Source organism: Zootoca vivipara, chromosome 8, assembly GCF_965207765.1.
Source record: "Zootoca vivipara chromosome 8, rZooViv2.hap1.1, whole genome shotgun sequence".
NCBI classification, from domain to species: domain Eukaryota; kingdom Metazoa; phylum Chordata; class Lepidosauria; order Squamata; family Lacertidae; genus Zootoca; species Zootoca vivipara.
Genome location: NC_142591.1, coordinates 83265883 through 83293753, shown reverse-complemented (window position 1 = coordinate 83293753; position 27871 = coordinate 83265883). Strand labels below are relative to the sequence as shown.

General features: G+C 44.7%; 1 protein-coding gene across 2 annotated transcripts in view; it reads left to right on the top strand.

The window, feature by feature from the left end:
- The window catches only part of TSNARE1 (t-SNARE domain containing 1), a 378187-nt gene extending 365007 nt beyond the window's left edge, over nt 1-13180 (top strand). For both annotated transcript variants that reach the window (XM_088676051.1, XM_060277563.2), the window contains one exon: nt 13044-13180. Coding sequence is in view for 1 of the 2 variants with exons in the window: in XM_060277563.2 (XP_060133546.2) it covers nt 13044-13052 (9 nt within the window). In the remaining variant the exon portion in view is untranslated. The remainder of the gene's footprint in view (nt 1-13043) is intronic.
- The last annotated feature ends 14691 nt before the right edge of the window (nt 13181-27871 follow it).

Below are 27871 nucleotides of genomic sequence, written 5' to 3'. Positions count from 1 at the left end.
GCTTCTGGCCTCCTGGTCCTTGGACCTTCGCCTTGCTCCTCGACCCTCGGACCTTCGGCTTGCCGACGCCTTGCTCCTTGACCCTGCGACTGCCTGCTGCTGGACCCTCAGCCCTGCACCTGTTCCTGCTTCTGCACCACCATCTTGCCTCTGGTCCTGACGTCCTCAGTCAGGGCTTCAACCGCCCACCGACCGGACCGTGACAAGTAAGAGGCAATAGGATGGGAGTTTATGAAATGATGTGCAACATGGAGAAAATGCATAGGGAAAAGATTTTCTCCCTCGTAACAATAGAAGTCAAGGGCATCCAATAAATTTGAATGTTGGAAGATTTAGGACAGATATAATAAAGTATGTCTTTATGTAGTGCATAGTTAACATCAATGGTGTCTCCGGAAATTTTTACACATCACTTGGGAAGACAGGTGAACTAATACCAATGTACTGGAAGAAGCAAAGATCACTAGTGTCAAAGCAATGATTCGTCAACATCAACTTCGTTGGACTGGTCATGTTGTGCGAATGCCTGATTGTCTTCCAAAGCAACTACACTATTCCAAACTTAAAAATAGAAAGTGTAATGCTGGTGGTCAACAAAAGAGGTTTAAAGACTGTATCAAGGCAATTTTTAAAAAAATGTAGTATAAACACCAACAATTGGGAAACACTTGCCTGCAAACGCTCCAATAGGAGAACAGCCTTCACCAAAGGTGCCATGGGCTGTGAAGACGCTCAAACTCAGGACGCAAGGGAGAAACGTGCTATGAGGAAGGCACGCTTGGCAAATCCACACTGTGATCAACTCCCGCCTGGAAACCAATCTCCCCACTGTGGGCGGACATGTGGATCCAGAATTGGCCTCCACAGTCACTTATGGACTCATTGTTAAAACTGTGTTTATAGGAGACAATCTTACTCAGCTACGAGGGATCGCCAAAGAAAAAGAAGAGTTAACTATGGAACTCGTTCCTACAGAAGAAAGTCACTGGATGACTTTAAAAAAGGGTTAGACACATTCATGGAACAGAGGGCTATCAATGGCTACTAGCCAATATGGCTGGGCTCTGCCTCCATGACTTCAAAGCAAAAATACTTCTGAATACCAGTTGCTGAAAACCACAAGAGGGGGAAGTGATCTTGTGCTCGAATCCTTCTTGCATGTTTCCCATAGGCTACTCTGAGAACAGGTTGATGGACTAGATGGGCCATTGGGCATCTGGCAGGCTCTTCTTACTTTCTTAAAAGTACATTAGTGGAGGATTTATTCTGCTTTATTAACCTGCAGTGCTACCACATTATTGCGGCCCAGAAGAGAATGTTCTAGGAGTGACCCTGCAGTCTGCTCTGCTATAGAACTAATGAACCATTCTACTACGTATAGATCTATGGCTCTGCCCCTTATATTTTGATATCATGAAGGTTTGTTCTGATTTGCTGGAGGGATGTGTATATGTGCTGTTGTCTACTAAATCAGAAGGAAGGAAGGAAGGAAGGAAGGAAGGAAGGAAGGAAGGAAGGAAGGAAGGAAGGAAGGAACTTGTGTTCTTTCCCTACATGTGCCATCTTTTCCAGAGAAAGTGAGAGGATGGATATAACTTGGGATGGAGCAGGAGTTGTTTTCACCAAAACGGAGGTGAGGAGCACAGGAGAAACAAAACAAAACAAAAAAAAGTGGAGAAGTGTATGAACACAACATTAGTTTTCCATATGAATCAGACCCTCATCTTGCTTGCACCGTAAAGTTAAATATTGTCAAAATAGAAGATGCACTTGGAAAGGAGAGGGAGGGAAATTTGATTTATAGCCAATATTATTAATAATAACAACCTGCACAGAATCAGATTTAATACAAAGGAATCAGATACACAGACGCAGGAAGTCAAAGTACAATGAATATGATCAGAGGCCACACAGGTTTGAATGTTTTCAAATAATGGCATAGTTGAGAAGATGATTAGAGCAACAGTTTCAGCTAAGAGACCTGACACACTTTGAGGAGATAATGATAATGGAGAAAGAAAATAGAGAAACCTCTAATGTTAGGCACACACGAGTCAAGAGAGGGGAGGGGGACTAGGGGGGAAACAAAGAGGGAAGAGGATCAAAGCAAAGTGGGTGAAATTGCTCCTTTTTAATAGCCCTTTTCCTTGCTGATCCAAGCAAAGAAATACACATGCAGAAGAAGGCTTTTGAAGGACATATGTCAGTTATGGGATCAGGCATGTGCCTTTAAGAAGAGCCTATTGGATCAGACAAATAATGGCCCATCTATTCCAGAATCCTGTTCTCATGGTGTCTCACCTGTGGGAAACCTGCAATCAGGATTTGAACCCAAGACACCTCTTCCATCCTGAGGTTTCCAGCAACTGGTATTCCACTCAAAGAGGATGTGGGGTGTGTGGCCTGTAGAGGGGAAGTGGCCTAAATGGGGTCCTGAGGGCCAGATATAGAACCCCAGAGGGCCAAATTCAGGCCCTGGACCTGAGGTTTCCAACCCCTGCAATTAAAAATTGCCCATTTCTGTTCAGGGCAGTCTTGAGCAGGTCACGTACCCTGGTGCTGAGGGGCGGAGATCGCTCCGGCGCCCCCGCCCTCGCAGGGCGCAGCATGGTTTCCACGTGGCTTTGCCACACGTCGCCCTGCCTACCGGCCTGGCGCACTGCGCCACCGGGGGTCTACCTAGAGCCGGCCTTGTTTCTGGTCCATCTTATTACATTTACTCCTCCTTTCTTTGTCTTAAACATAGCTGGCCAACTTTGCCAGAAGTGCATGATAATGTATTTTATTTTCCTACTCTACTATAGTTGCTGCTTCTAGTAATCTTCAGCATATAGTGCAAAGTACACGAGCAGCTGTTGCAATAAGGGCCTGTGATTCTCTAGAGCTCCTATTAACATTTTTCACATGTCAATAAAAAAGCAACACAGAGACCTGTTATTGCAATAACTGCATTTTTATATTACTCCCGTATTTTCTACCTGCTATGGGAGGTCTAGCATGCATGATAGAAGCTCCCTATTTCTTTCCTCCTCTAAAAAATAAATAAATCCCACCTTTCTGTAAACAGTGTAATAAGTAACAGTTTTTAATGATATTTTGGAGGGGTGATAATGTGCCATTTGGACATTTCTTTATAACAGCTCTCTCATAAGCTAGTAGAGATTCATACACTTGTGTGCTATTTCCATACCTTTTACCAATTTTCAAAGTGTATCGGTTCCCCAAAGCATTGTGCCAAACTTATATATAGTTTTTAAATTCTCCCATTTCACAGTATTATCCTGGTGATAGCATTACCCCAGGTTGTAAGGTGGGTGTCCCAGAGAGGAGGGATACCAAGGCATGCAGAGAAATCCTGCTTCTTAAAGAAAAGCCTTGCTTTCCCCAGTCCCACCCTCCAGGAGAAAACAGCATCAACTGACAGATGCCAAGGACTCCAGTTGTGCACTGTTCTCATGCAATATATGAGGAAGGGCTACAGTTCCCAGGGAGCAACTTTCTATTCCCCTTCTCTGTCTTGGTACGCAGCAGCGAGTTGGTAGGAGGAACCAACACTTCTTCAGATACCATGCACACGAAAGCTCATACCTATGACAAACTTAGTTGGTCTCTAAGGTGCTACTGGAAGGATTTTTTATTTTTATTTTGACTGCATCAGACCAACACGGCTACCTACCTGTTTCCATTTTTAAGTTCGGAATAGAGTAGTTGCTTTGGAAGACGATCATCAGGCATCCGCACAACATGACCAGTCCAACGAAGTTGATGTTGAAGAATCATTGCTTCAACACTGGTGATCTTTGCTTCTTCCAGTACACTGGTATTAGTTCGCCTGTCTTCCCAAGTGATGTGTAAAAATTTTCAGAGACACCGTTGTTGGAATCTTTCAAGGAGTTGGAGATGGCGTTTATAAGTGGTCCATGTTTCACAAGCATATAGTAAGGTTGGTTATTGTAAACAAGCACTTTGGTTTCTTGCGAATGTCCCGGTCCTCAAACATTCTGCACTTCAATCGGGAGAAAGCCGCACTCGCAAGTGATACGTAATTTTTTTCGGAGCCATTGTTGATGAAATCACCACCATCATCATACCAGGTTGGCCTTTAAGAGGGTCCTGCTTGGAACCCCATAGAGCCAATGGCCAGTTTGTATAGACAATACTAAACATGATAGACAAATGTCCACAGAATGGAAGAGGGCAGGATCCCCAAGGATGCGCTCTATGGGGCACCAGGCCTATGGGCATCGCTTGTGGACAATCAAGGTGCCTGGAGATGGATGGTCAGATCATGCACCCACAGCAGTGACCAGAGGAGAAATGACCAACTGGGAAGAGCACAAAGAGAAGAAATGCCATGGTACATCTGCACAACTGGACACTTCCATCTGTCCCAGCTGCAGCAGAACATGTCTCTCCTCTATCAGTCTCTACAGCCACAGCAGGTGCTGTAACTCTCCAACAATTTGACTTCACCCCTGAAGGTGCACTCTTCCATTGACAGAGGTATGTCTACAAGACCAATGATTTGAATCAGTACTAGGCAGCTTCCTGTGTTCCTAGATACATGGTGATTCAGCTCACCAACTGGATTTGACAACCTGAGCAACTTAATAGAACGGATGCTTCTGAACCCAATTTGTAATCGCCCCCTGCCCCACAAGAAATCCTTCAAACAATGTTTAGGGCTGCCTTCTTACAGTTTAAAGATCAGCGTCTCAACCCTCCGTAGTATCATGTCTCATCTAGGGACGCAAAAAATTCAGTTCATTTTGCATTCAAAGGTAAACATACCTAATCTGCAGCTTCTGAAACAATAAGAGAATTGAACACCGCACAGCCATCCTTCAAATTCTCAGTTCTCTAAATTTTGCAGTGGAGCTCTGCAGCCTGGTGGTGCTCATATAAATGCAAATTCTGGAGCAAAGTAAACATAAACATGCAGGTATTGATAAAAAGAAAAGAAAAGAAAGCATAGAAGTACTGTACGGAAAATTGCTCTGCACAAATTGTGTAAAATGTGTATTTTAGGAGAAATCCACACTGAAATAAATTCTCACGGGGACTTAGAAAGAATTGCAATCTGATGCAGAAATGCGGAGAACAGAACTGAGGACTGGGAAATCAAGAAACTGAGAGCAATTGAAAAAAAATCGGATTTACCCATCCCTACACTCAGTCCAATTTCTCCCCCCCAAGGCGGTTTCAGCCAGCAGTTTCCATCAGCCTCAGAAAGTGCTTCTAATAGTCAGGAACGATGTGTGTTGTAGTCCCAGGTTGGGTGAGGGCGCTCTGCATGGAAGTGAAGCCAAAGGGAGGGCTGGTCTCCATGCAATAGCTGTAACTCTGAAAACCATCATTTGGAAGCTTCTGCCCAGTTTTCCTTCTCGTGGGACGAGGAGGAACATCCAAGACCTTCTAGAGCTGGATTAATTCTGGCAGACAACAGGAGGGAGCCATGTGTTCCTTGCTCCCATTTCTTATTTTCCTTGCAAAGATTACTCACTATTAAGATAACAACCTCACAGCCCCTCGGGCCAGTATGGCTCATCTGTTAAAAATAAATGGGAGAGGGAGGTAGCGTCTCACTGCTAAGCAGAAGTAATGCAGATTCAGCGATGACGGGAGACCCCCCATCAAGTTCAGCCAAGCAATTTCCTTGGCTGCCCAACACCATCTGCTAAATGTCACTTAAAGTTAGACCATGCTTTGCCTGCACTCTTGACCTCTGTCTTCCCCAACCCAACCCAACCCCAAGGCTCCAAGATGGAGTCAAAGTGCTATTGACAATTGTGCCCTCAACCTTTTTGGGACTGCCCATTCTTTGAGTCATGGCAGCCTTAGAAAACAGAACAGAACAGAACAGAATAGAAGCATTCAGTGAGATCGCTAACTCGTAAGTACAGCACAATGTTGGGGATGTGGAGGTCCACCATTTCAGGGTTTTGGACACCAAACTACATGAGATAAAGCCACAAAATGACACTTGAAAACAGAACATGCTTTGAAAGGGTCCGTATCCCTACACAACATGGCTAAGATCAAAGACAGGGAGTGGCGAAGAATTTGGGGTGAGAGTTGTGTGTGCACCCTGGCAGACCCTTTAAGTGTCCGTATTTTCCAGGGACAGTCCTGGATTTACAGAAGCCATCCCGGTTTCTGATTTGATCCCAGAATGTCCCGCTTTTCTTTAGGATGCCCCTATTTACATCGGAGAAATGTTGGAGGGTATGGAGTTGTGCAATCCCCAAGCCAAGGATATAAATAACTATACAACCTTTAGAAGATATCTGAGGGAAGCCCTGTATATGAAAGGTTTGTTGTTGTTTTTAAAAAACATGTGTAATGTTTTATTATGTTTTATATATTTTGGAAGCTGCCCAGAGTGGATGGATCAGCCCAGTAAGATGGGTGGGGTATAAATAATAAAATAATCATCATCATCATTTATATTATTATTGTATAGGACAGGGTTTCTCTCAGATTCTCATTTATTTTTATTTATTTTCAATCGTACGTGGTTTTCTCATCGTTTCAAAATCAGTTTGCATCTTTCAGAAAAGTCCCACTGAAAATTAACCAGCATTCGATTGCAAAGTTCTCCTGTTATACACATCTTCTCGTTGCAATTTTGCCTACTGTAATGCATGCCCTGGTATATATATATATATATTTGAATATAACTCTTGGCTGGCAAACTGAATTGCATATTTCAGAGAAAGGCGAATCTCAAAGAATGACTACGTTTTGGTCCACATGTTGTTTTGGGATGGATGAATTAGTGAAGTTTGCCTTTAATCTGAATTGAATCCTCCCCATTCAGATGGGTAAAATGGGAACCAAACATGCCATTTAGCTTGCATAAAGCAACTATTTCCATTTCTCAATCGCATGTGGGAACTTGATGGATGGCCAAATCAGCCAAGAGCCAAAGCTCCTTCCAATATGTTCATTGATGAGTTCCTCCAGGACTAGGAGAAGGCGGTGGGTTGGGAAGTCATGAGACGGAGTTGTCAAGGAGATAATGTCATGGCTCATTATGAAGCCGGATTGTCTTTGGAGGGGCTAAATGGCCAAAAGAAAATTGTAATCACCCTCCAATAAACACATCACTCGACTCGGGAGGAGTATTTAAGGACAGGCTGGGCTTGTCATAATGAGAAGATTATTTTGGCAATGAAAACAAGCCCCTGGGTTCCAAAGTGTCGCTTGCTATTTAATCAGAAGAAAGAACACAGTGTATAATTGTCAGAGATCGGCTACACTTCCACAGTTCTGTCCAAGATCCCGGTTGCTGAGAAATGGCAAGGGTAGGATCGGATGAGGTTGGCCGAAGAAGCTCGTTGCCATCCTTGAATTCTTAAAGAGGTGGAATCATAAATTTGGAGGGTAGAGAGCAGGCTTGGCATTCAGAAAGTCCTACTTTCAACCCTTATCATCTCTAGATAGGGATGGAGTGGGAGCAGGGCAAACATGGTGAATAAACAACTGGGCAGTACTAAGTTATTCCAAATTCATTCTATGTTCACTTCTGAGGCTCACTGGTGGGCTGAAGATGACTCATTGCCTATCAGCATAACACACATTGGGGGGCTGTAAAGAGAAGATGAGATAACCTTATGTATAGCACTCTTGACAGTTGGGAAGAGAAGCAGACGAGCAATTCAGCCAACCGACCAATCCTGGCAATTTTCAAACTGTGTTCCAGGCAGCGACCATCACAGCTTCTTATAAGTGAAAAGGCCAGTAATGGTAGGTGTCGTTAAAGGCTTGGAGGACACGCCAGGCAGGAATCTAGACAAGAACTTCATCGTCTCTCTCAGATGACAGTAGAAGAGCAGCGGGAAACTCCTGATTCCTCCCAGATATAAGTCCAGCGCCACCTAGTGACTAAACTATTTAATGATGTTCTCCACACAGCTGACGTTCCCTGAAAGTTCAGTGCTGCAGATTCTTCCATGCAATGTGCTGCTGCAGGAGAGTGTGGGGTGTTTTCTACAATATATTTTCAGTTCATGAAGGCTCAGCAGGCCTGAGAACACCCTAGAACACTTCCCAGGATCATAGAATTGATGAGTTGGAAGGGACACTGAGGGTCATCTAGTCCAACCCCCTGCAATGCAGGATTTTTTTCCCTAACATGGGGCTCAAACCATACCCTCCAACATTTCTCCAATGAAGACAGGGATGTCCCATTCCATAATGATAATTTTATGATTTATGCCCCACATATTTTACTGGGTTGCCCCAGCCACAATGGGCAGCTTCCAACATACATAAAAACATAATAAAACATTAACATTTTTTTTTAAAAAAACACTGTCCTTTACAGGATTGCCTTCAAACAGCTTGGGGGTCAGGTAACTCCATACCCTTCAACATTTCTCCAATGAAAAGAGAGACATCCTAAGGGATGCGGGTGGTGCTGTGGTCTAAACCACAGAGCCTAGGGCTTGCTGATCAGAAGGTCGGCGGTTTGAATCCCTGCGACGGGGTGAGCTCCTGTTGCTCAGTCCCTGCTCCTGCCAACCTAGCAGTTCAAAAGCACATCAAAGTGCAACTACTGCTCCGGCGGGAAGGTAAACGGTGTTTCCGTGCGCTGCTCTGGTTCGCCAGAAGTGGCTTAGTCGCTGGCTCCCTCGGCCAATAAAGTGAGATGTGTCCAGAAGAGGGCAACCAAAATGGTCAAAGGCCTGGAAATGAAGCCTTATGAGGAACGGCTTAGGGAGCTGGGCATGTTTAGCCTGGAGAAGAGAAGGTTAAGGGGTGATATGATAGCCATGTTCAAATATATAAAAGGATGTCATATAGAGGAGGGAGAAAGGTTATTTTCTGCTGCTCCAGAGAAGCGGACACGGAGCAATGGATTCAAGCTACAAGAAAGAAGATTCCACCTAAACATTAGGAAGAACTTCCTGACAGTGGGAACTGTTCGGCAGTGGAATTTGCTACCAAGGAGTGTGGTGGAGTCTCCTTCTTTGGAGGTCTTTAAGCAGAGGCTTGACAGGCATATGTCAAGAATGCTTTGATGGTGTTTCCTGCTTGGCAGGGCGTTGGACTGGATGGCCATTGTGGTCTCTTTCAAACTCTATGATTCTATAAGAAACAGTGATTTGTATGTGTCGTATATGCAATATAACGCCTTGCCACCAGATGGCGACATGGAGTCCCACTTTTCTCTACCTGTTTTCCCTATTTAAATTTACAACGCTTTAAACCGAAACGCTTCTTTGATGTGTCTAGATCCAGCCTAAGAGTCTCGTGCTCATACTGACATATGAGGTTCACAGCAGGGGTGAGAAGCATTTGGCCTGTGAGTTCCCCCACCTGGTGCCATATGAGCTGTCAGGTGCGGGGCAGATAATAACATGTCTCCACGTGAAGAATCAGGAGATTTAAGTCAGCTCCCAATTATTCCTTTGCTAGTAGAGCTGATTGATAGCGCTGGCAGCAACCCCCACTGGAATTGGCAGCGCTAGCTGAGGAAGCGCAGCACTTTGCAAGCACTAACTAGCAACTGATCATCGGTGGCTGGAAAGTCCTGTGATTTGCAAGGGCTGCCAGTCAGCAGGAGATGGGGGAAGATAAAGAGCTGGCCAGCTGGCCATTTTACAGGGATACCCAGGTACTCTTTTTAGAGGCCTGTCACTGTGGAGTTTTCCCTGGAGAATGGAAGTTTGAAATGCACTGAGTCAATCAAGGGATCGCTAGAAAATGGGAACCAGTTGCTCTACGCAGAGCACTCGTTTCATTCACGCCTTTTCACCATTTTCTCCCTCAAACTGCCTTCAAGATGTGTAGTTATAACAAGGGGGAATGGAGCTCCCCAGCTATTTACCATTGCAACATTACATCCCACTCACAAGAACACTGATTGAAAAAGGCTTATGGGTAGGAAGAAAAGGGGGAGCACAATTGGCTTTCCAGCACAACATCGGCAGAGAAGAATGGATTTTAAAGGGAGATGGATAGATATCTGTTGTTAGAAAAGCAAGCTGCTTCAAAAACATCTCAACACCGGAGATTACCTATGAACAAAAGGCCCACGAAGAAAAGCCAGCGTTGGATTAATCTGATGTCCGACAATTCCCTTCAAAGAGCCCAAACATGTTGTTTTTTTCATGTTTCCCATGCCATGTTGATTTTTCTTCTTCTCTATGCTTGATACTCCCGTATGAAGCATAATCCCGTAGAAGAAATGGAGTGGCCCTCATAGTCAACAAAAGAGTGGCGAAAGCTGTACTGGGATGCAATCTCAAAAATGATAGAATGACCTCGATACGAATCCAAGGCAGACCTTTTAACATCACAGTAATCCAAGTTAATGTACCAACTACCAGTGCTAAAGAAAGTGAAATCGACCAGTTCTATGAAGACTATGAAATTGACTAGTTCTATGAAGACTATGAAGACGCGGGTGGCGCTGTGGGTTAAACCACATAACCTAGGGCTTGCTGATCAGAAGGTTGGCGGTTCGAATCCCCGCGACGGGGTGAGCTCCCGTTGCTCAGTCCCAGCTCCTGCCAGCCTAGCAGTTCGAAAGCACGTCAAAATGCAAGTACATAAATAGGTACCGCTACAGCGGGAAGGTAAACGGCGTTTCCATGTGCTGCTCTGGTTTGCCAGAAGCGGCTTTGTCATGCTGGCCACAATAACGCGAGATGAGCGCCGCAATCCCGTCGTGACTGGACCTAATGGTCAGGGGTCCCTTTATGAAGACTTACAACACCTTCTAGAAATGACACCAAAGAAGGATGTTCTTCTCATTATAGGGGATTGAAATGCTAAAGTAGGGAATCAAGAGATAAAAGGAACAACTGGCAAGTTTGGCCTTGGAGTTCAAAATGAAGCAAGGCATTTGCAACCTTCCAGTAGGCATCTGAAAACAGGATGCTGGATTAGATAGGCCTTTGGTCTGATCCTGCAGAGATCTTTTTATGCTCTTATGACTGTGCTCAGCCCTTCTTAGGAAAGTTAGCTGCTCAGCCCTTCTTAGGAAATCTCGTCTTGCCGCTGACATCCTTCTAATGTTTTAGAATTGTCAACCTATTTCTCTAAAACTCTTACTCTTTCTAAACTCTAAGTATTTCCTCATTTTCCTCCTGGTGTCTATGAACCCTTCAGATTCTGTTAATATCCTTTTCAAGGGAATGAGCTTCCTTAAAACAACCTGATCGCCTCTTCCTGAAAAGGCAGCTGTTCTTAAAGTTCACTGGGTAGGAAAATTGCAATTAGGAGAATAAAGGGAATCACTGACTGAAAAATACAGATAGAAAACAATAAATGGCCTATTGTCAGCAGGAATTCGGAGCTAACCCTAAAAGAGGATCACGTACCTTGCAAAGTCTTAGTGGTGATTTGAAAGAGGAATAAAAATATTTATGTATAAGCATCACTCTGTTGATTGCAAATGAATGCCTGAAGGCTAAAGAATGTATGGCTCAGAGACAGATAAACTGAGTGGGACTTGGCTGTGTTACAGAACTGTAGAGAATGCATTCATACAAAGCTGGAACTAAAACTTTTGGGAGATGTGTGGCTTCTGCTAAAAACCAGACCCCCCACATCTCCTCGTTCAGTACCGTGAGACTGCATCAGCTGAAGTCTAGTGTACAGATCAAGGGAAGTTAGAGTACTACTCTATTCTGCCTTGGTCAGATCCAGTGCCGGATTTAAGTATAAGCTAAAGAAGCTATAACTTAGGACCCCACTCTCTTGGGGGCCCCAAAAAATTTTAAAGGGAAAAAAACCTGGATATACATTTCCAAAATATAAGATAAAAAACAAATAAAATAAAACCTACATACAGCAACAGTGTTTTGTGTTGTGTAGGCTCCTATTATGTAAGTAATGGGCCCTGGCTTCTAGCCCACTTCCTAAAATATCACTGGTTTGCTCCTTTCTATATATAAGGTGCCTACATTCTGCATGGACTGGTTGCATGGCAACGGGCTTTAGATACCCGTTTGGTCCATAAATTACCATATAACATATGTTCGACACAAAAAACAGCAACAATTTGTGTTGACAAAGGACAGCTGGACATATAAAGGGCCCCATTACCTTCAGTAGCTTAGGGCCTCATCAAACCTAAATCCGGCCATGGTCAGACCCCGTGAGTCCTGTGTTCAGTTATAGGCACCTTAGCCTTGCCATACATCCTGGAAATTCCAGAAATGCCAGGAAATTGAACACCAAAAATTGTGTCTGGGGGGAATTTTTGAATTTAAAGATATGTCAGAAATTTCCAGGACATATGACAATCCAGATGTTTCTTTTTTGGTTATTGTTGTTCTTTTCTTTTTCTTTTTTTAATTCTGGGGGAGGCTGCGCCCCGGTGACAGTGCAGTAGTGGAGCTAACCAGGGGCGGGGAGGGCAGTCCACACCAGGTGTTACTTTTGGGGGGGGAGTGGTGCAGTGTGTTATTTACTTATTTAGCAATATATGCCACCCGTCGTGCCTCCATCACCATTTCCACCTAGCCTGGGGGCGTGGCTCAGGCTCACCTTGAACAGCTAAAATGTTACTGGGAGGCCACTGGGACATTGCTGGAGCAACTCTTGGGTTGGGGCAACTGGCTAATATGTTTTAAAATGTTTTAGATGCTTCTTAAGATGGCAGTGGGCCGAGCTTTCTAAAAAAAAGCTTCCTCAACAACTTTGGTTAAAAAATAAAGCGCAACAATTTTGTTGGTTTCCTAAAAAAAACTTAACATCTTGGGGGGGGGGGGTGTCAGGAATTTCCCTTTTTGAAATATACCAAGATGATCAAGATTCTGTAAAACCAAGCTTTATGAGGAATGGTTGAGGGAGTTGGGTATGTTTATCCTGGAGAAGAGGAGACTGAGAGGAGATATGATAGCCACCTTCAAATATCTGAAGGGCTGTTGCATGGAAGAGCAAGCTTGTTTTCTTCGGCTCTTACCCACAAGGTAAGGCCCTGAATAAGAAGGGCATATTTGCATTTCAGGAAATTCTTCCTTCCTCTCTATCTTCCTCTCTGACAAATGTCACAAATACTGATCAACTTTTCTCTTCTTTCACAGGGCATCTGATCACATCACCCAATGGAAGACAAGCCAAAGACGCCGTGTATTCAGGCCATGCATCAATGTCAACTTCAGTGAATATATTGCACTAAAAAGTGTTGTAGCCAATAAACTCTGCAATTATATAAGCAGGAGAAGATCTAGCGGTTTCTGCTGATTGGTAATTGTGACAGTGCTCCCTTCACTTGAGGCCCTGACGTCTGACCTCTGAATATAGATTTCCCCTGTTCTTAATAGCTTTTTAAATCCCATTCTATCATAAAGTAGCTTCTGCACAGAACTCTTGACGCTCTGGTTCATTTTGGTCAGTGGGGAAGAGGTGTACTGTACTGTAATGTCGCAGCACAGTTCCTGAATTCTGATCTGAACCAAGAGACCAAGGGGACAGTGCAATCTCAAAACCATACTGTGTTTTTTTGGGGGGGGGGGTGCAAGAGGAACATAGACCCTGCACTGATCAAATGCAGCCTTTTCTAGATATTGGTGTCCTCCAAATGTTTTGAATGCCACCTTCCATCACCCCTGGCCATGGGTCTGCAGACCCTCCAAGTGCCCCTATTCTCCAGGAACAGTCCTGGATTTGCAGAATCTGTCCCTGTTTCTGATTTGATCCCACAATGTCCTGGACATGAGGTGAGGCAATCTCACAACTAAATGGGTCCCAATTGCTCGTCAAGGCCCTGAGCCCTCCCCCATTCTTGAGAATAAAACACATGCACACCAGAATTTGGGTTAACGGGATAATTAAGGCCACAACTTTATTGGTTACAGATGTGAGTGGTATTGGCTTAGGCACTGGAAGTGAACCGACTATACCTGACTCCTGCCCACCATGCAGGTAGTCTGGTAAGGGTCAACCACCAGTAGGGGGGGCCCTGTTGAGGGACGTCAACTGAGAGTTCCCCCGGGATCCCTGACGGGGTCATGGCATGGCCACAAGATCCACCCCCGCTCCAGATCCCTTTAACAGACTACCCTTAAAGAGGAGGGGCAGGTGAAGGCCACAACTTCCCCTCCCCTAACCAGGTTTTACCAATATCTAACCACCAAACCTTACAATGTTGTGACGATTGCTATGAGGCAGGCAAAAACCACATGGCTGGTACCAGTTTGCCAAGTGGGAAAATTCCTACCTGGCCAACCTCAACAGGCGACCAACCATGGTCCATAGCAAGGCCAAGATGGCAAACACATGAAAATAGGGTGGGATATCCAATGAAGTAGGAGGAGGAGGAAGAGAGAGCTCCCCCAGCTGCGCGGCCGTTTAAATAGCCCTAGCCACGCCCCCTCAGCCGACCAGATTGGTTGGCCAGGGGCTGTGAAGCAGCCAGGACTCCCTGTGATGTGAGAGGCATGGCCACGCCCCCTGCTGTACATGGGGAGAGTGTGTGGCCTGACTGCAACCCCGCCCCCTGGCTCAATATTGAATCTGGCTCAATAGCTGGTGGGGCTGTTTAGCTCTTGCTTTTCCTGCCTTTTGTTCAGTTGTTCCACTTCAGCCACTTACTCCCCGTGGGTAAGAAGAAACTGGGTCCTTGTGTGATTCACCTCCTTTTTGGGAAGTGAGACACTCCTGGAGGGGAAAGGGGTATTCAACACCCTCCCCCCACCTGACCTTGTTCCACATAAGACTTTTGGCTTTCCCAGGCTCCTTCCCTTTTGTTGGGAGAAAATCAATGAAATGATCGTGGAACTGCTTGCAATGTGAAGTTTTGCCAGTGGTGCCGCATGTTTTAGAGGCAGTCATCAGTGACTGGTTCACTGATTGATTAAGCGAACAATCGGAAAACTCTGCATTTCCTTAGATTAAAACCAGGGGTCTGCAATGGCTTTCCTCTGTTTTCTTGGAGACTGGTGTGCTTATTTAGGTCACCTTCTTTTTTAATTACAAAAGACAACTATTTCAGCGACTGCAGGTGGGAATACTCTGCACCGCAATCTACCGTCCCAAATTAACATGTACCACCAAATAAAGTCTTGCCCCTCTGAATGTAACCTGTTCCTCTTCTCCATGGAAACAAATAGAATCTTTCACGCTATTCATTTGTATGGAACAGGCATGCCAAAAAAGGCTTAATGGCCCAACAGCTTGCGCAGTTAAGCCCTGCATACAAATAATGAGGGGAAAATGTATGCAAGGCAGCTAGCTGTTTCTTCAGGATCCATAACTGCAGCAGACCAAGTGAAATAATCAGACCCTTGAACAGACCCCACCTAGAGCCCTGTATCTAGTTCTCGGCACCAGAGTTTAAGAAGGATATTGACAGCCTGGAACATGTGCAGAGGAAGGAAACCAAGTCGGTCAAGGGTCTAGAAGCCAAGCCTTATGAGGCATGGTTGAAGGAGTTGGGTATTTGTAGCATGGAGAAGAGAAGATTGGGAGGTGATACAATAGCCATCTTCAAATCTTTGAAGGGCTGTCATGTGGAAGATGGAACACGTTTTTTTCCCCCCTGTTGCTTCAGAAGGCAGGATCCCAACCAATGGATCCAAGTTACAAGAGAGGAGCTTCCAGCTCAACATTAGGAAGAACTTTCTGAGGGTAAGAGACGTTCAACAGTGGAACAGAGGACCTCAAAGGAGGCAGGCACTCCTACATTGGTGGTTTTTAAACAAAGTTTGGCTAGCCGCCTGCCAGGGATTATTTAGCTGTGTGCCTTCCACATTGCAGGTGGGTGTTCGAACCTAAGAAACTTATTTATACTACGATGGACCATTAATCTATCTAACCTGAAATTGATGACTCTTTCAAGACTGAAAGCAAGAGATGTTTGCAGCCTTCACAGTCATGTTGAAGAGTGAACTGGAGACATTCTTCATGCAAAACATGTGTTCCACCACTGAGACCCTTTTGCATTTCTAAAGAGAAAAGCAATAAATAAAAATCTTTAATAACACAAAAACAAAGATTTTAAGAAATCTGCTGTTGAAGTAAATTTTAGTTTGGCTTGTCTCTGGAAGGCTACAAAGCTGCCTTCTACTGAGTCAGACTGTTGGGCCATCTATATTGTCTATATTTTCTCTGTTTGCTCTTTCAATTTCCCCACAGACCCCCAAAATACATTACAAAAACCTGCATTCCATTACACAAACCACACCTTATAACAAAATAAAAAAAATCCTTCAGTAGCACCTTAAAGACCAACTAAGTTTTAACACCTTATAACAATATACATCTGTAAAACACGTTCTTATTAAGTGATACACAATTTAGTATAAACCTTTGGAACTGGTCCTTGTTTTTTCTGGATAATTTGTAAACAAAACGCAACTCCCTCGTTCTCCCACAAAAGTATATTTGTGCTTTGTTCCTCTTGCCAGTCTTGCTTAGTGACTCCATTTTTTTCTGCACAGTGTAGAAGTTTTGGTACCCATAATAGAATCGTAGAATTGGAAAGGGACCCCAAGGATCATCTAGTTCAACCCCCTGCAATGCAAGAATATTTTTGACCAACATGGGACTCAAACCCATAACCCTGAGATTAAGAGTCTCATGCTCTATCAACTGAGCTGTCCCCCTCCAGTTCACTTTCAATTTATTGACTGTGAGATTCGGCATTTACGGACTGGCAGAGGAATCTGTCCATGACCAGTGATGTCAGATGGTGGTAAATATGACTGACATCACTTCCTGTCTAGGAAGTTAAACACAGATCTGGACTTCCTGTCTATGCACCTGGATTGGGGCTTTCTTGATAGGAAATGATAGGAGCCAGTATTTAGCGAGCTTGTTGAACAGTACTTTATTATCTCTATTATTGCTTAAGTATTGATTTGCACATGACAAGGGTGCATTCATCTGCTAATTTGTCTGACAAATTAACTCAGCAGTGCATTGAACTGCTGTTTACCCTGATGATGCTCAAACTCGTTTGTGGAAAATATGAGTTGGCACCACTTCTCCTTCCTTAAAATATCTCTGCTCTGCAGTCTGTTGTGCCCAGTTTCTCCCAAAGAGCTGGCAAGGGTTGGTGGGCATTTTGCCCAGCTCAGAGCTCTGTAGGGAGCCTCTGGATAGTGTGAATAATGAGAAATACACAAAAGAAGGGATATTAAAGTGCTCCGGTTTGGGGGAGCTACTAAGGACATTCCTTGAGCTTGCATAACACAAGAAAAAAGAGAGAATGAAATCTTGGGGAAATTGGGTAGAGGCACCATCAACATAGAATGATTGGACGATCTTATCAAAGCCTGGTTGACTTCAGTCAAGTTTAGGGTTTAAATCAGTGGACACTCTTTAAGTTCACATGGTGTGTGGGTGTAGGCAAGGTGTCGAGTCCTGTTTCACCACATGAGGCAAAAGGGGAATGTGCCACTCCCCCACTGATGCTACCTAGCACCTCTCGTCTGTGTTGGGTAAAGGTAAAGGGACCCCTGAGCATTAGGTCCAGTCATTACCAACTCTGGGGTTGCAGCGCTCATCTCACATTATTGGCCGATGGAGGCGGCGTACAGCTTCCAGGTCATGTGGCCAGCATGACAAAGCCGCTTCTGGCGAACCAGAGCAGCACACGGAAACACCATTTACCTTCCCGCTGTAGTGGTACCTATTTATCTACTTGTACTTTGACATGCTTTCAAACTGCTAGGTTGGCAGGAGCAGGGACCGAGCAACGGGAGCTCACCCCGTCACGGGAAAACGGAGATAGAGATTGCTATGTAACAATCACTGGACACCCCAGGTTTCACTATACAGTGGAACCTCGGTTTATGAACACCTCGGTTTATGAATTTTCGGTTTATGAACGCCGTGGACCCATCTGGAACGGATTAATTCACTTTCCATTACTTTTAATGGGAAAGGTCGCTTCAGTTTATGAACGCTTCAGTTTATGAACAGACTTCCGGAACCAATTACACCCATGTTTCAGTTTATGAACGCTTCAGTTTAAGTACTTCGCGGACCCGTCTGGAACGGATTAATCCACTTTCCATTACATTCAATGGAAAAGTTCGCTTCAGTTTATGAACGGTTACTCTGCGGACCGTCTGGAACGGAGTAATCCACTTTCCATTACTTTCAATGGGAAAGTTCGCTTCAGTTTATGAACGCTTCAGTTTATGAACAGACTTCCGGAACCAATTGTGTTCATAAACCGAGGTACAACTGTAATAAAATGCTGTTAATAGAAACATTTTCACCCGCTCTCATTATATTAAAGCTCAGGAATGCCCGTTGATTTTGATTGTGCATAGACTGAAGGCAAACAAAGGCAATTAATATTTTCACATAGTGGTTCTGCAAGGTCCAGTTCATGGGCCTGGGTGGTGGGGAACCAGTGGCACTTGATTGCTCCGCTCCTGAAACAGTCTCCATGTCAATCATTCTTCCTAGCTGTTATAACAATTATCTAGTACCGTATTATCTAATTCTTGATAATGGTATTATCTAATTCTTGATACGACAAAGGTCCGTATAGTTAAAGCTATGGTTTAGTGGTGTATGGAAGTGAGAGCTGGACCATAAAGAAGTCTGATCACCGAAGAATTGATGCTTTTGAATTATGGTGCTGGAGGAGACTCTTGAGAGTCCCATGGACTGCAAGAAGATCAAACCTATCCATTCTGAAGGAAATCAGCCCTGAGTGCTCACTGGAAGGATAGATCGTGAAGCTGAGGCTCCAAGACCTTGGCCACCTCATGAGAAGAGAAGACTCCCTGGAAAAGACCCTGATGTTGGGAAAGATTGAGGGCACTAGGAGAAGGGGAGGACAGAGGACGAGATTGTTGGACAGTGTTCTCGAAGCTACCAACATGAGTCTGACCAAACCATGGGAGGCAATGGAAGACAGGAGTGCCTGGCGTGCTCTGGTCCATAGGGTCATGAGGAGTCAGACACGACTAAATGACTAAACTACAACAGCAATTTGGTCTCATTTACTATAAGGCAGCTTTCCTATGGGATCAATGTTTCCTTTAACTCACAAAGTGATTCCTGCTATGGGTACCTATGAAGAGCTAGCCTTTTTGAGGCTAACCTATTGTCACCTTCTCTAAGGTTCAAGTGACAAATGACTAAACAACAACAACAACAACAATTGTTGAAGGTAATCAATAGCTACTAGCCATGATGATTATGTTCTGCCTCCACCATGACTGCAGGCACGGAGCAAGAATCCTAACAGGAAGCAGTAATCCTTCTGAATATCAGTTGCTGGAAGCCCCAGGAGGGGAGAGGGCTCTTATGCTCAGTTCCTGCTTGAGGATTTCCCACAATCATCTGGTTGACCACTGTGAAGAGAGGATGCTGGACCTGATGGGTTATTGGTTTGAGCCAGCAGGTTCCTCCTTATGATCTCTGTCTCAACCATTGGGGCCAGAGCAATCAGCAACATGAAGTATGCAGCTAGATATATAAAAGCAGGTTGCCAAGTGTTCTGTTAGTGTCACACTAAATAACCCATTAGAGGACTGCACACATGCCCAGCCCCTTTCAATGGTGGATTGACTGACAAGTTGACATAATGAGTTCCTGTTCTTGACTTCTCATATTCCCCAGCTGGATAATTGCATGTTTCACTGAGTCCTATATAAAGGTTATCTCCTTCCGTGTTGCTTTGCTGCCATGGCTGATGGTTCCCAGTGCACACTGTGAATACTGCTTATTTAAGAGGGCGGCGGCGGCTTCCCAAATGGAAGGTGGCATGTAGGTACCGCAGTCTACAACCAACATTAGAAATTGTGACAAATCTAGCATTATCAGGGCTGTCCCAGCATGTTTTCCTGCTTGAGACAAAGAGAAAATATTGCCCACCACACCTCTGCATCCTCTGAAGATCTCCCCTTCCCAATTACCTCCTCCACTGCCCACAGCTGCTGCAGCTTTCTCCTCGGCTTCCACCCTTCCACCTCCTTCCCTTCCTTCCTCCCTGAAGCCACTGCATCCTTCTCCTGACGTGGCTGGATGTGGTCCAAGGAAGTCCTGGCACACTGAAGGTAGAGGAGGAAAAGAAATCCAAAGGGGAGAAGTTGGCGATAGGGGGCTGCAGATGATGATGGTGAGGCCAACATGTGCAGGAAGAAGCGAGTGGTGGCCATTTCTTCCCCCTCTCCCAGCTGCTGCCCTGATACGATTGCCTCACCCAGCTTCATGGGTGCACCAGCATTGACCAGTAAAATGAATGCAATAAATGTCATGTCTGAACGCAGCCATAGACTCCTGAACAGAGTTTGGAATAGGGGCAATTTACACTCGTGTAAATTATGCTGGTCTAATTTACACCGGCTTCCTTTAGGGCTTGGAATCCTAGCCCTGTGGTTCCAGTGTGGTGTAGTGGTTAAGAGCGATGGATTCATAATCTGGTGAACCGGGTTCACTTCCCCGCTCCTCCACATGCAGCTGCTGGGTGACCTTGGTCACACTTCTCTGAAGTCTCTCAGAGTGTTTGTTGTGGGGGAGGAAGGGAAAGGAGATTGTTAGCCACTTTGAGACTCCTTAAGGGGCATGAAAGGCGGGATATCAAGTCCAAACTCCTCCTCCTCCTCCTCCTCCTCCTCCTCCTCCTCCTCCTCCTCCTCCTCCTCCTCCTCCTCCTCCTCTTCTTCTTCTTCTTCTTCTTCTTCTTCTTCTTCTTCTTCTTCTTCTTCTTCTTCTTCTTCTTCTTCTTCACTGGGATTAAGCCCCCACTGAGTTAGATACGATTTATTTCGGAGGAGACATGGTTTAGAATTGTGAAGAATGATCCGCACCTTTGAGAACAGACTAAGCTAACTGCCCGTTAACATGCCATTCCGCCGGCCAGAAAATGTGTGTCCACTGGAACTGGCTGCAATTCATCCATATCGTATAAGTGCATTAACTCACGAAATTAGGACTGGCCTTTTCTCCGAGTAACAGTCATGAGCATATTAATGCTCTCCCTCCGTACTGAACTGAGCTGTTCCTGTCCATTCATTACACCCTTCAATACCGCCGAGTTGACTTGAACCTAATTAGACCCCCAAAGAAAAATGGTTATAATTAGACTGGGGCAGCATTGTAAAATGTAATGAGTGTGTTTAATTGGTTGCTTCCTTCTCTTAACGACCCCAGAATTTATGAGATTTAATGTTCAGGGGATACTCGCTGCCTCCTGCTACTCTCCCCCCCCCTTTCCCTACATAGCAGTGGGAAAAGTTGATCAGGTAGGTAGCAATGGTCACATCTTTTCAATGTTGGTGTCTTCCCCTGGTGCCTGTCTATGGACAGAATTACTCTCTGCCAATTATTGAGGAAGTCACGGCTGAATCTTGTGGCCAGGCTTTTCCTGTGGAATGTATCCTGTTCCTTCTCATGCCTTCACAGGGACAGTTGCAAGTTGGCCATGGGTGTTCCCCTCCGCTGAGGAACATTGGCCATTGTGCATTGTGGCCTAAAACGCGGCATAACTTTGGGTGCAGCACATTTGCGCAAAGCTTCCAACACCTGACTATTTCCAGTGCAGAACTGGAAATTTCGAATTAGCATAACATTTTGATAGCACATTCAATGTGTTTTGCAGATTATGAGTTGAATCCAGATTTAGTCACACTTAGAACAGCCCCAGTGAAATCAATGGGTCTACTCTAAGCATGGTCTGAAGCTCAACATCAAAAAAACCAAGATCATGGCCACTGGTCCCATCATCTCCTGGCAAATAGAAGGGGAAGAAATGGAGGTAGTGAGAGATTTTACTTTCTTGGGCTCCTTGATCACTGCAGATGATGACAGCAGTCACGAAATTAAAAGACGCCTGCTTCTTGGGAGAAAAGCAATGATAAACCTAGACAGCATCTTAAAAAGCAGAGACATCACCTTGCCTACAAAGGTCCGTATAGTTAAAGCTATGGTTTTCCCAGTAGTGATGTATGGAAGTGAGAGCTGATCGCCGTGAAGAATTGATGCTTTTGAATTATGGTGCTGGAGGAGACTCTTGAGAGTCCCATGGACTGCAAGAAGATCAAACCTATCCATTCTGAAGGAAATCAGCCCTGAGTGCTCACTGGAAGGACAGATCGTGAAGCTGAGGCTCCAATACTTTGGCCACCTCATGAGAAGAGAAGACTCCCTGGAAAAGACCCTGATGTTGGGAAAGATTGAGGGCACTAGGAGAAGGGGACGACAGAGGACGAGATGGTTGGACAGTGTTCTCGAAGCTACGAACATGAGTTTGACCAAACTGCGGAAGGCAGTGGAAGACAGGAGTGCCTGGTGTGCTATGGTCCATGGGGTCACGAAGAGTCGGACACGACTAAATGACTAAACAACAACAGCTCTAAGCATGGTCAAGTATGAACTCAACCCATTGTCTTCCTGTTATTCTTACAGCAATCCTATAAGGTAGGTCCACTTTGTTTTCCCCATAATATAAACAATGGACTGAAAATAGGGGGGGGGAGGCTTGCCAGAGGCTGACTAGTTAGTCATGGCAGCTCATGGATTTGATGCAGAAACTTTGGGATTCCCATCACTCTGACTCTTAGCCAGGCATAGGCAAACTCAGCACTCCAGATGTTTTGGGACTACAATTCCCATCATCCCTGACCACTGGTCCTGTTAGCTAGGGATGATGGGGGTTGTAGTCCCAAAACATCTGGAGGGGCGAGTTTGCCTATGCCTGCTCTTAGCCATCGTGCTACACTGCTTCACATGATACAGCACTTGGACATGAATGCTAATTCAGACCTGGATTTCTTGCACTCCTCAGGTTTGGGAAGTAGAGCTACACAATGAAATTTCTGTCACTGTGTTTGGAGATGATGACATCCCTCCTCTTCCCATTTCTTCAATCCTGATTTTCAATAACGCCTTTACCTGAAATTTCATTGCAGCAAAGTAACAATGGGTGCCTGAAGCAACAAACAACCAGGGACCTAAATGTATGGTTGATGTTATAGCATCATATTCTCTTGGTAAAAAACTTCCTTCTAGTTGGCTGTATCATTGCTCTTGAGACCCCATCCTGAATTTGTGTTGATCTCCCACACCCCAGCTTAAAAGAAAGAGTTGAGCACTGCCTCCTCTGTTTGGCTCTCCCTTGATGTCCTACAGTTCTTCTGCCCTGACTTCACAAAGCGTTAAATCCAATTTTCTCTCTGAACACCTCTAGCAAGACTGGCTTGGCCACCTCCCGGAGGAAATTACTCCCTGGCCCCTCTGACCCGACTGTTAGCTGCATTTTCCTGGTATCAAGGTGGAATTTTCTACTTTCTCTTGATGATGCTATGTGTTTCTTTCTGCCTTTGCTCCCTACCCACTGAACCCCCAGTTCTGGCTCCTCCCCCACTGGGAAAACTAACAACTTAAAAAGGGAAAGAATGCAGTCAACTAGGCATATTCCGAACAGATAAAACAAAGCCTTTCCTCACACCCCACATAGTTAGACTACGCAGTTCACTCCCAAGAGGAGGCATCAACTTGGATGGCTTCAAAGGAAAAGGCAAATTAATAATAATAATAATAATAATAATAACAACAATAATAATAATCTGTACACCGGCCATCTGACTGGGTTGCCCCAGCCACTCTGGAAGGCTTCCAGCACTTATAAAAACATAGTAAAACATTAAATCTATCAATGGCTACCAGCCATGATGGTTGAGCTCTGTCTCCATGGTCAAGGTCACTAATGCTTCTGAATGCCAGTTACAGTGGTACCTCTACTTACGAATTTAATGCATTCCGAATGCACATTTGTAAGTCAAAAAAAATTGTAAGTCGAATCCCATAAGAATGCATTGGGAGAAAAAATCCGTAAGTCGAAGCAACCCTATCTAAAAATTCGTAAGTAGAAAAAATCCTATCTAAACCGCATCCAAGATGGCGGACGGAGCTCCATTCGTAAGTAGAAACATTTGTAAGTAGAGTTATTCGTAAGTAGAGGTACCACTGTACTGGAATCCACAGGAGGGGATTCCTGTGCTCAAATCCTGCTTGTGGGTTTCTCACAGGCATCTGCTTGGCCACTGTGTCAGGGTCCTTCCATTTCTGACAGGCAGTAGAGAAGAACTTGCGCTGCCAGGCAGTGAGACATTTCAAGGGGATGGAGAGGAACAAGCGAGCAGCAGAAATATGACTCCTTCGGACAGTGAGAATGAGAGGGAGTTGCCGCTCTCAGGAATGCCGCTGGACAGTTCTGAAAGCAACAGAGAGCGAAAAGAGTGGAATACAGCAGACGAACGAGAGGGAGGGCTAGAAGGTCCCCTGTCACCCAAAAGCAGGTGCTGGAGTCGCTTCACAGAAAAGCGCTTGATGGGGAAAAGGAGGAGGAAATGGTGGGGGAATATCGTGTTTCAGCCAGAAGAGGTTAGATCCGGTAACTGATACTGATAGCGACACATGAGTGGATGAAGCTCCAATTACCGGATGTGAGGGGGAAAGGGTACAGAGAGCCCCCCCCATCCTGAGGAGCAGCTCCTCCACCAGCAGTAGCGCCAGAGGGGAGGGGGAAGAGTCCAGTGAGGAAGGAGGAAGGAGGAGACGGGGCTCTGGCAGCATAGGAGAGCCCCTGCTGCACGTGGGAGAGGAAGAGAGAGAGGGGGAAGAGAGGGAGAAGGAAAACATGGAGAGGAGACCATTTTTCCCTCCGGTTCCGGAATTACGCAGGAGGAAACGCGGGAGGAGATTTGGGGTGCCCAGACTCTTATGTTGGAAGAGGACGCGGAGCGCGCCATTCCAGGGTTCTGGGTCAGACTGAGAGAATGTATCCTGTACAGCTCTAGCACTGTAAATAGCCTGCACTTAATAAAAGCATGAAAAGGCAAAGGTCTGGAGAGTTGTTACTCTAGAGTAGTCGCAACGCAACCCCTGTGACACCGGACTTGTTAATTGCTGAATTAATAAAATAAAATAATATTGGATACAACTGCCGGAGATCGTGTCTTGTGTGGGAGAGTCTACCAAACCTGACACACCGTGAGAACAGGATGCTGGACTACATGGGCCATTGGTGTCAGGCATCAGAAGATCCAGCCCCCCCCCCAAGCAGGTTACCAGGGCTGGGTGCAGAGGGGCCCCTGTCTGAGAACTTTGAGGGCCACTACTAGCCAGTCTTGACAACAGTGAGCTTGATGAACCAGTGGGCTGGTGTCATGAAGCATATTCTTACATTTTTAGACAAGGAATATAGGCTAAGAACAAAAGACACCTCTCTATGCCAGCAGACCACTGGTTCATCAAGCTCATCCTTGCCTAACTGGAGATACCATGGGCCAGTGACAAAATGTTAATACACTATTGGGTCTTTGTTGGTTTGTTTCATCAGCCTATGATTAGTCTACAAACCTCAATTCATGGTCAAAGCAGTGGGGATTTTTTTAAATGTCTGAGTTATGGCCAGTTCCCATTATTTAATTGCTTTTTTGGGGGGGGGGTGAGGAAAGTATCCTGATAGCACTATCCCATTTCATGGGCTAGTTCGGTGCATTGAGCTGATAGAGACTTGACAAGGCTTTTTGAAGGTTCTCTGAGTTTCATGGGAGCCTCTCGAGCACAACGCAGGTGGGGGAACATCTAAAAAACGTCAGATTGCAAAGAGGCTCCAGGTGTGCAACCAAGTTGCTCATCACGTTGGCTACGTAAAAGGTAGCCTTTTCTAGCTTGAAGATGAAACGACACCTGTGGCCTAAAGAGAATGGTGCAGGGGAGAAACAGCTCTCTCTTCCACCTTCTGTGGAATCAAGAACAGTGGCAATGAAGGTCATTGTTTAATAAATAAAATCATATTAATAAAAAGTAGGAGCGGATTCATTATCCTCAGCTAACCACCTATTCAGATGGGTAAACCGAGGACATTTCTTCTCAAGCTGTTGTCCTTATGGAAGAAAACAGCATGGCTGTGCTTTGCAAGTTCGTCACGGGCACTGTTTCAATATTGCTATGGGTACTGGGTAGTCCGTCACTCAGCAAAGGTCACTTTTTCAAGCACCCCATATGTTTCCTGGCGAGGTATTTCATTCCCAAGCAGATAAAAGCCCCAGCTGTCTCCAGTGGTTAGCATCCCTATGTTTTATTTATTACCCTTTTGTTTCTTTATTCACAGCAAAGGACACCTTGATGTCCTTTCACTCACCTCCAGGTGACTGCAGTTTGGGGCAGCAGGTGGGATTGGTGCAAATAACAGCATCCTTGAGCGGAACAGGGGGAATGTACCAGACTTGACAAACAAACATTTGGTTTTAGGTAGGGATAAGCTCATCTGCTTTATAACATTTCCCTTATTTTCTCATTTTTTTCAGTTTTAATGTTCATTCACTTTTTTGCATCAGTTTGTACTTTTTTAAGCCTTATGAAAATTTCTCCTGACAAACACATTTACACATGCAATTTTGCATAATACACATATTATTGGCAAACAATGACCCCAATAATGATCTTTGCTGGCTATTTGCTCTAATATGTGCATATATATATTTTTTGCATGCTTTCCTCTAATATACAGGGTTTTCTACACAATTTTGCAATGAACTGCATTGCAAAATTTGGACCAGTGCAAATTTCGAAGGGTAGTTACGTTTTGGTTTATGTATGGTTTCAGGAATTGTGAATCAGTTAAATTTGCATTAAAAAGCAAAGGAAAAATAATCTCTCCCCCATCCCTAGTTATAGGTTTCTGATGGAGAAACCAAGAAGAAAGATGGTTTCGTAAGAAATGAGCAGCAACAATTTTGTTTCAACGTGAACCGGGATTAGGAGTGGCTGAGTGCTACATAGACCTGACAGGCCAGAGAACAGGAGACTGACAGAATGGTTTGCAAAGCTTCTCTGAGTTTGAAGAGAAGTATAAAATATGTGGGGTAGAGGAACAAGTAGGTGGCTTTGAGATTGCTTGACATTTTTTTTGGGGGGGGGAGATCTGTGCCCCGGTGGAACAGCCTCCACTCGAATTATCTTATAGTTAAGCCACTAACTCAATTTGTGCATCAGTCTGAAAACCCAATACAGTAGATGCCATTGTTGTGCAAGGCACCTGGAAAAAATATATATAAACATGACAGTTTTCACAGTTGGTGTAATTGAATGTGAAAACAGGTGAAACTTTTCACTTCTCCTATTTTTGCCCAAGAAGGCATCTCTAATTTTCCGGGGGGGGGGGGGATTTGCAGACTGACATAATTTCACTAATCTTTTTTTTCATATTTTCTTCCAGGTGGGCTGTGTATTCAAATACCAGACTTTCAGAATGCATGGGTTTCTCCACATGCATTCCTAAACTTTTTTGTTTGTTTCGAGGCACCTGAAAGATAATTAGAAAATTGCTGGAAATATGTCTTCTTTAGTCACCAGGTGCATGGAATCCAGTTGGCTAGAGGCCAGCCAGCATGTGCATAGGGAAGCAAAACACACAACTTGCACACAAAAGCAAAAGACCACCCACTGGAGTTGTTTGGAATAGAGAAGGACTTTGCAAATCAAGTAATAAAAAAACCACACCTACTGCAATCAAACTAAATTCAGACAAAATTATGCATGCAAATTAGGTTGCTTTGTGAAATGCTGAAGTAAGATTTTCTTTTTTTGCACAACCAGCACATTCTCCCTCCCTCTCCCTCTCTCCCTCTGTCATATAAACACACACACACACACACACACACACACACACACACACACACACACATCCAAAGAGGCGTTAAGAGGTGGAAGCAAGTTGAAAATGAAGGTTTATCCAATGCTGTGCAAGCAGAGTTTCATGCATTCAAATGTTTGTTTGTTTGTTTGTTTCCTCTAATCTGCCCATATCTGCTCTGGGGAGCCTCCCACCCCTCTGGAGCTGATTTTGAGGGCACACAAGGGCCTGAAGAGGGCAGAAGTGTTTGCAACAGTCTATTACATCAAGCATTTGGTGATAAGAGTCTTTCGTTCCTTGTGT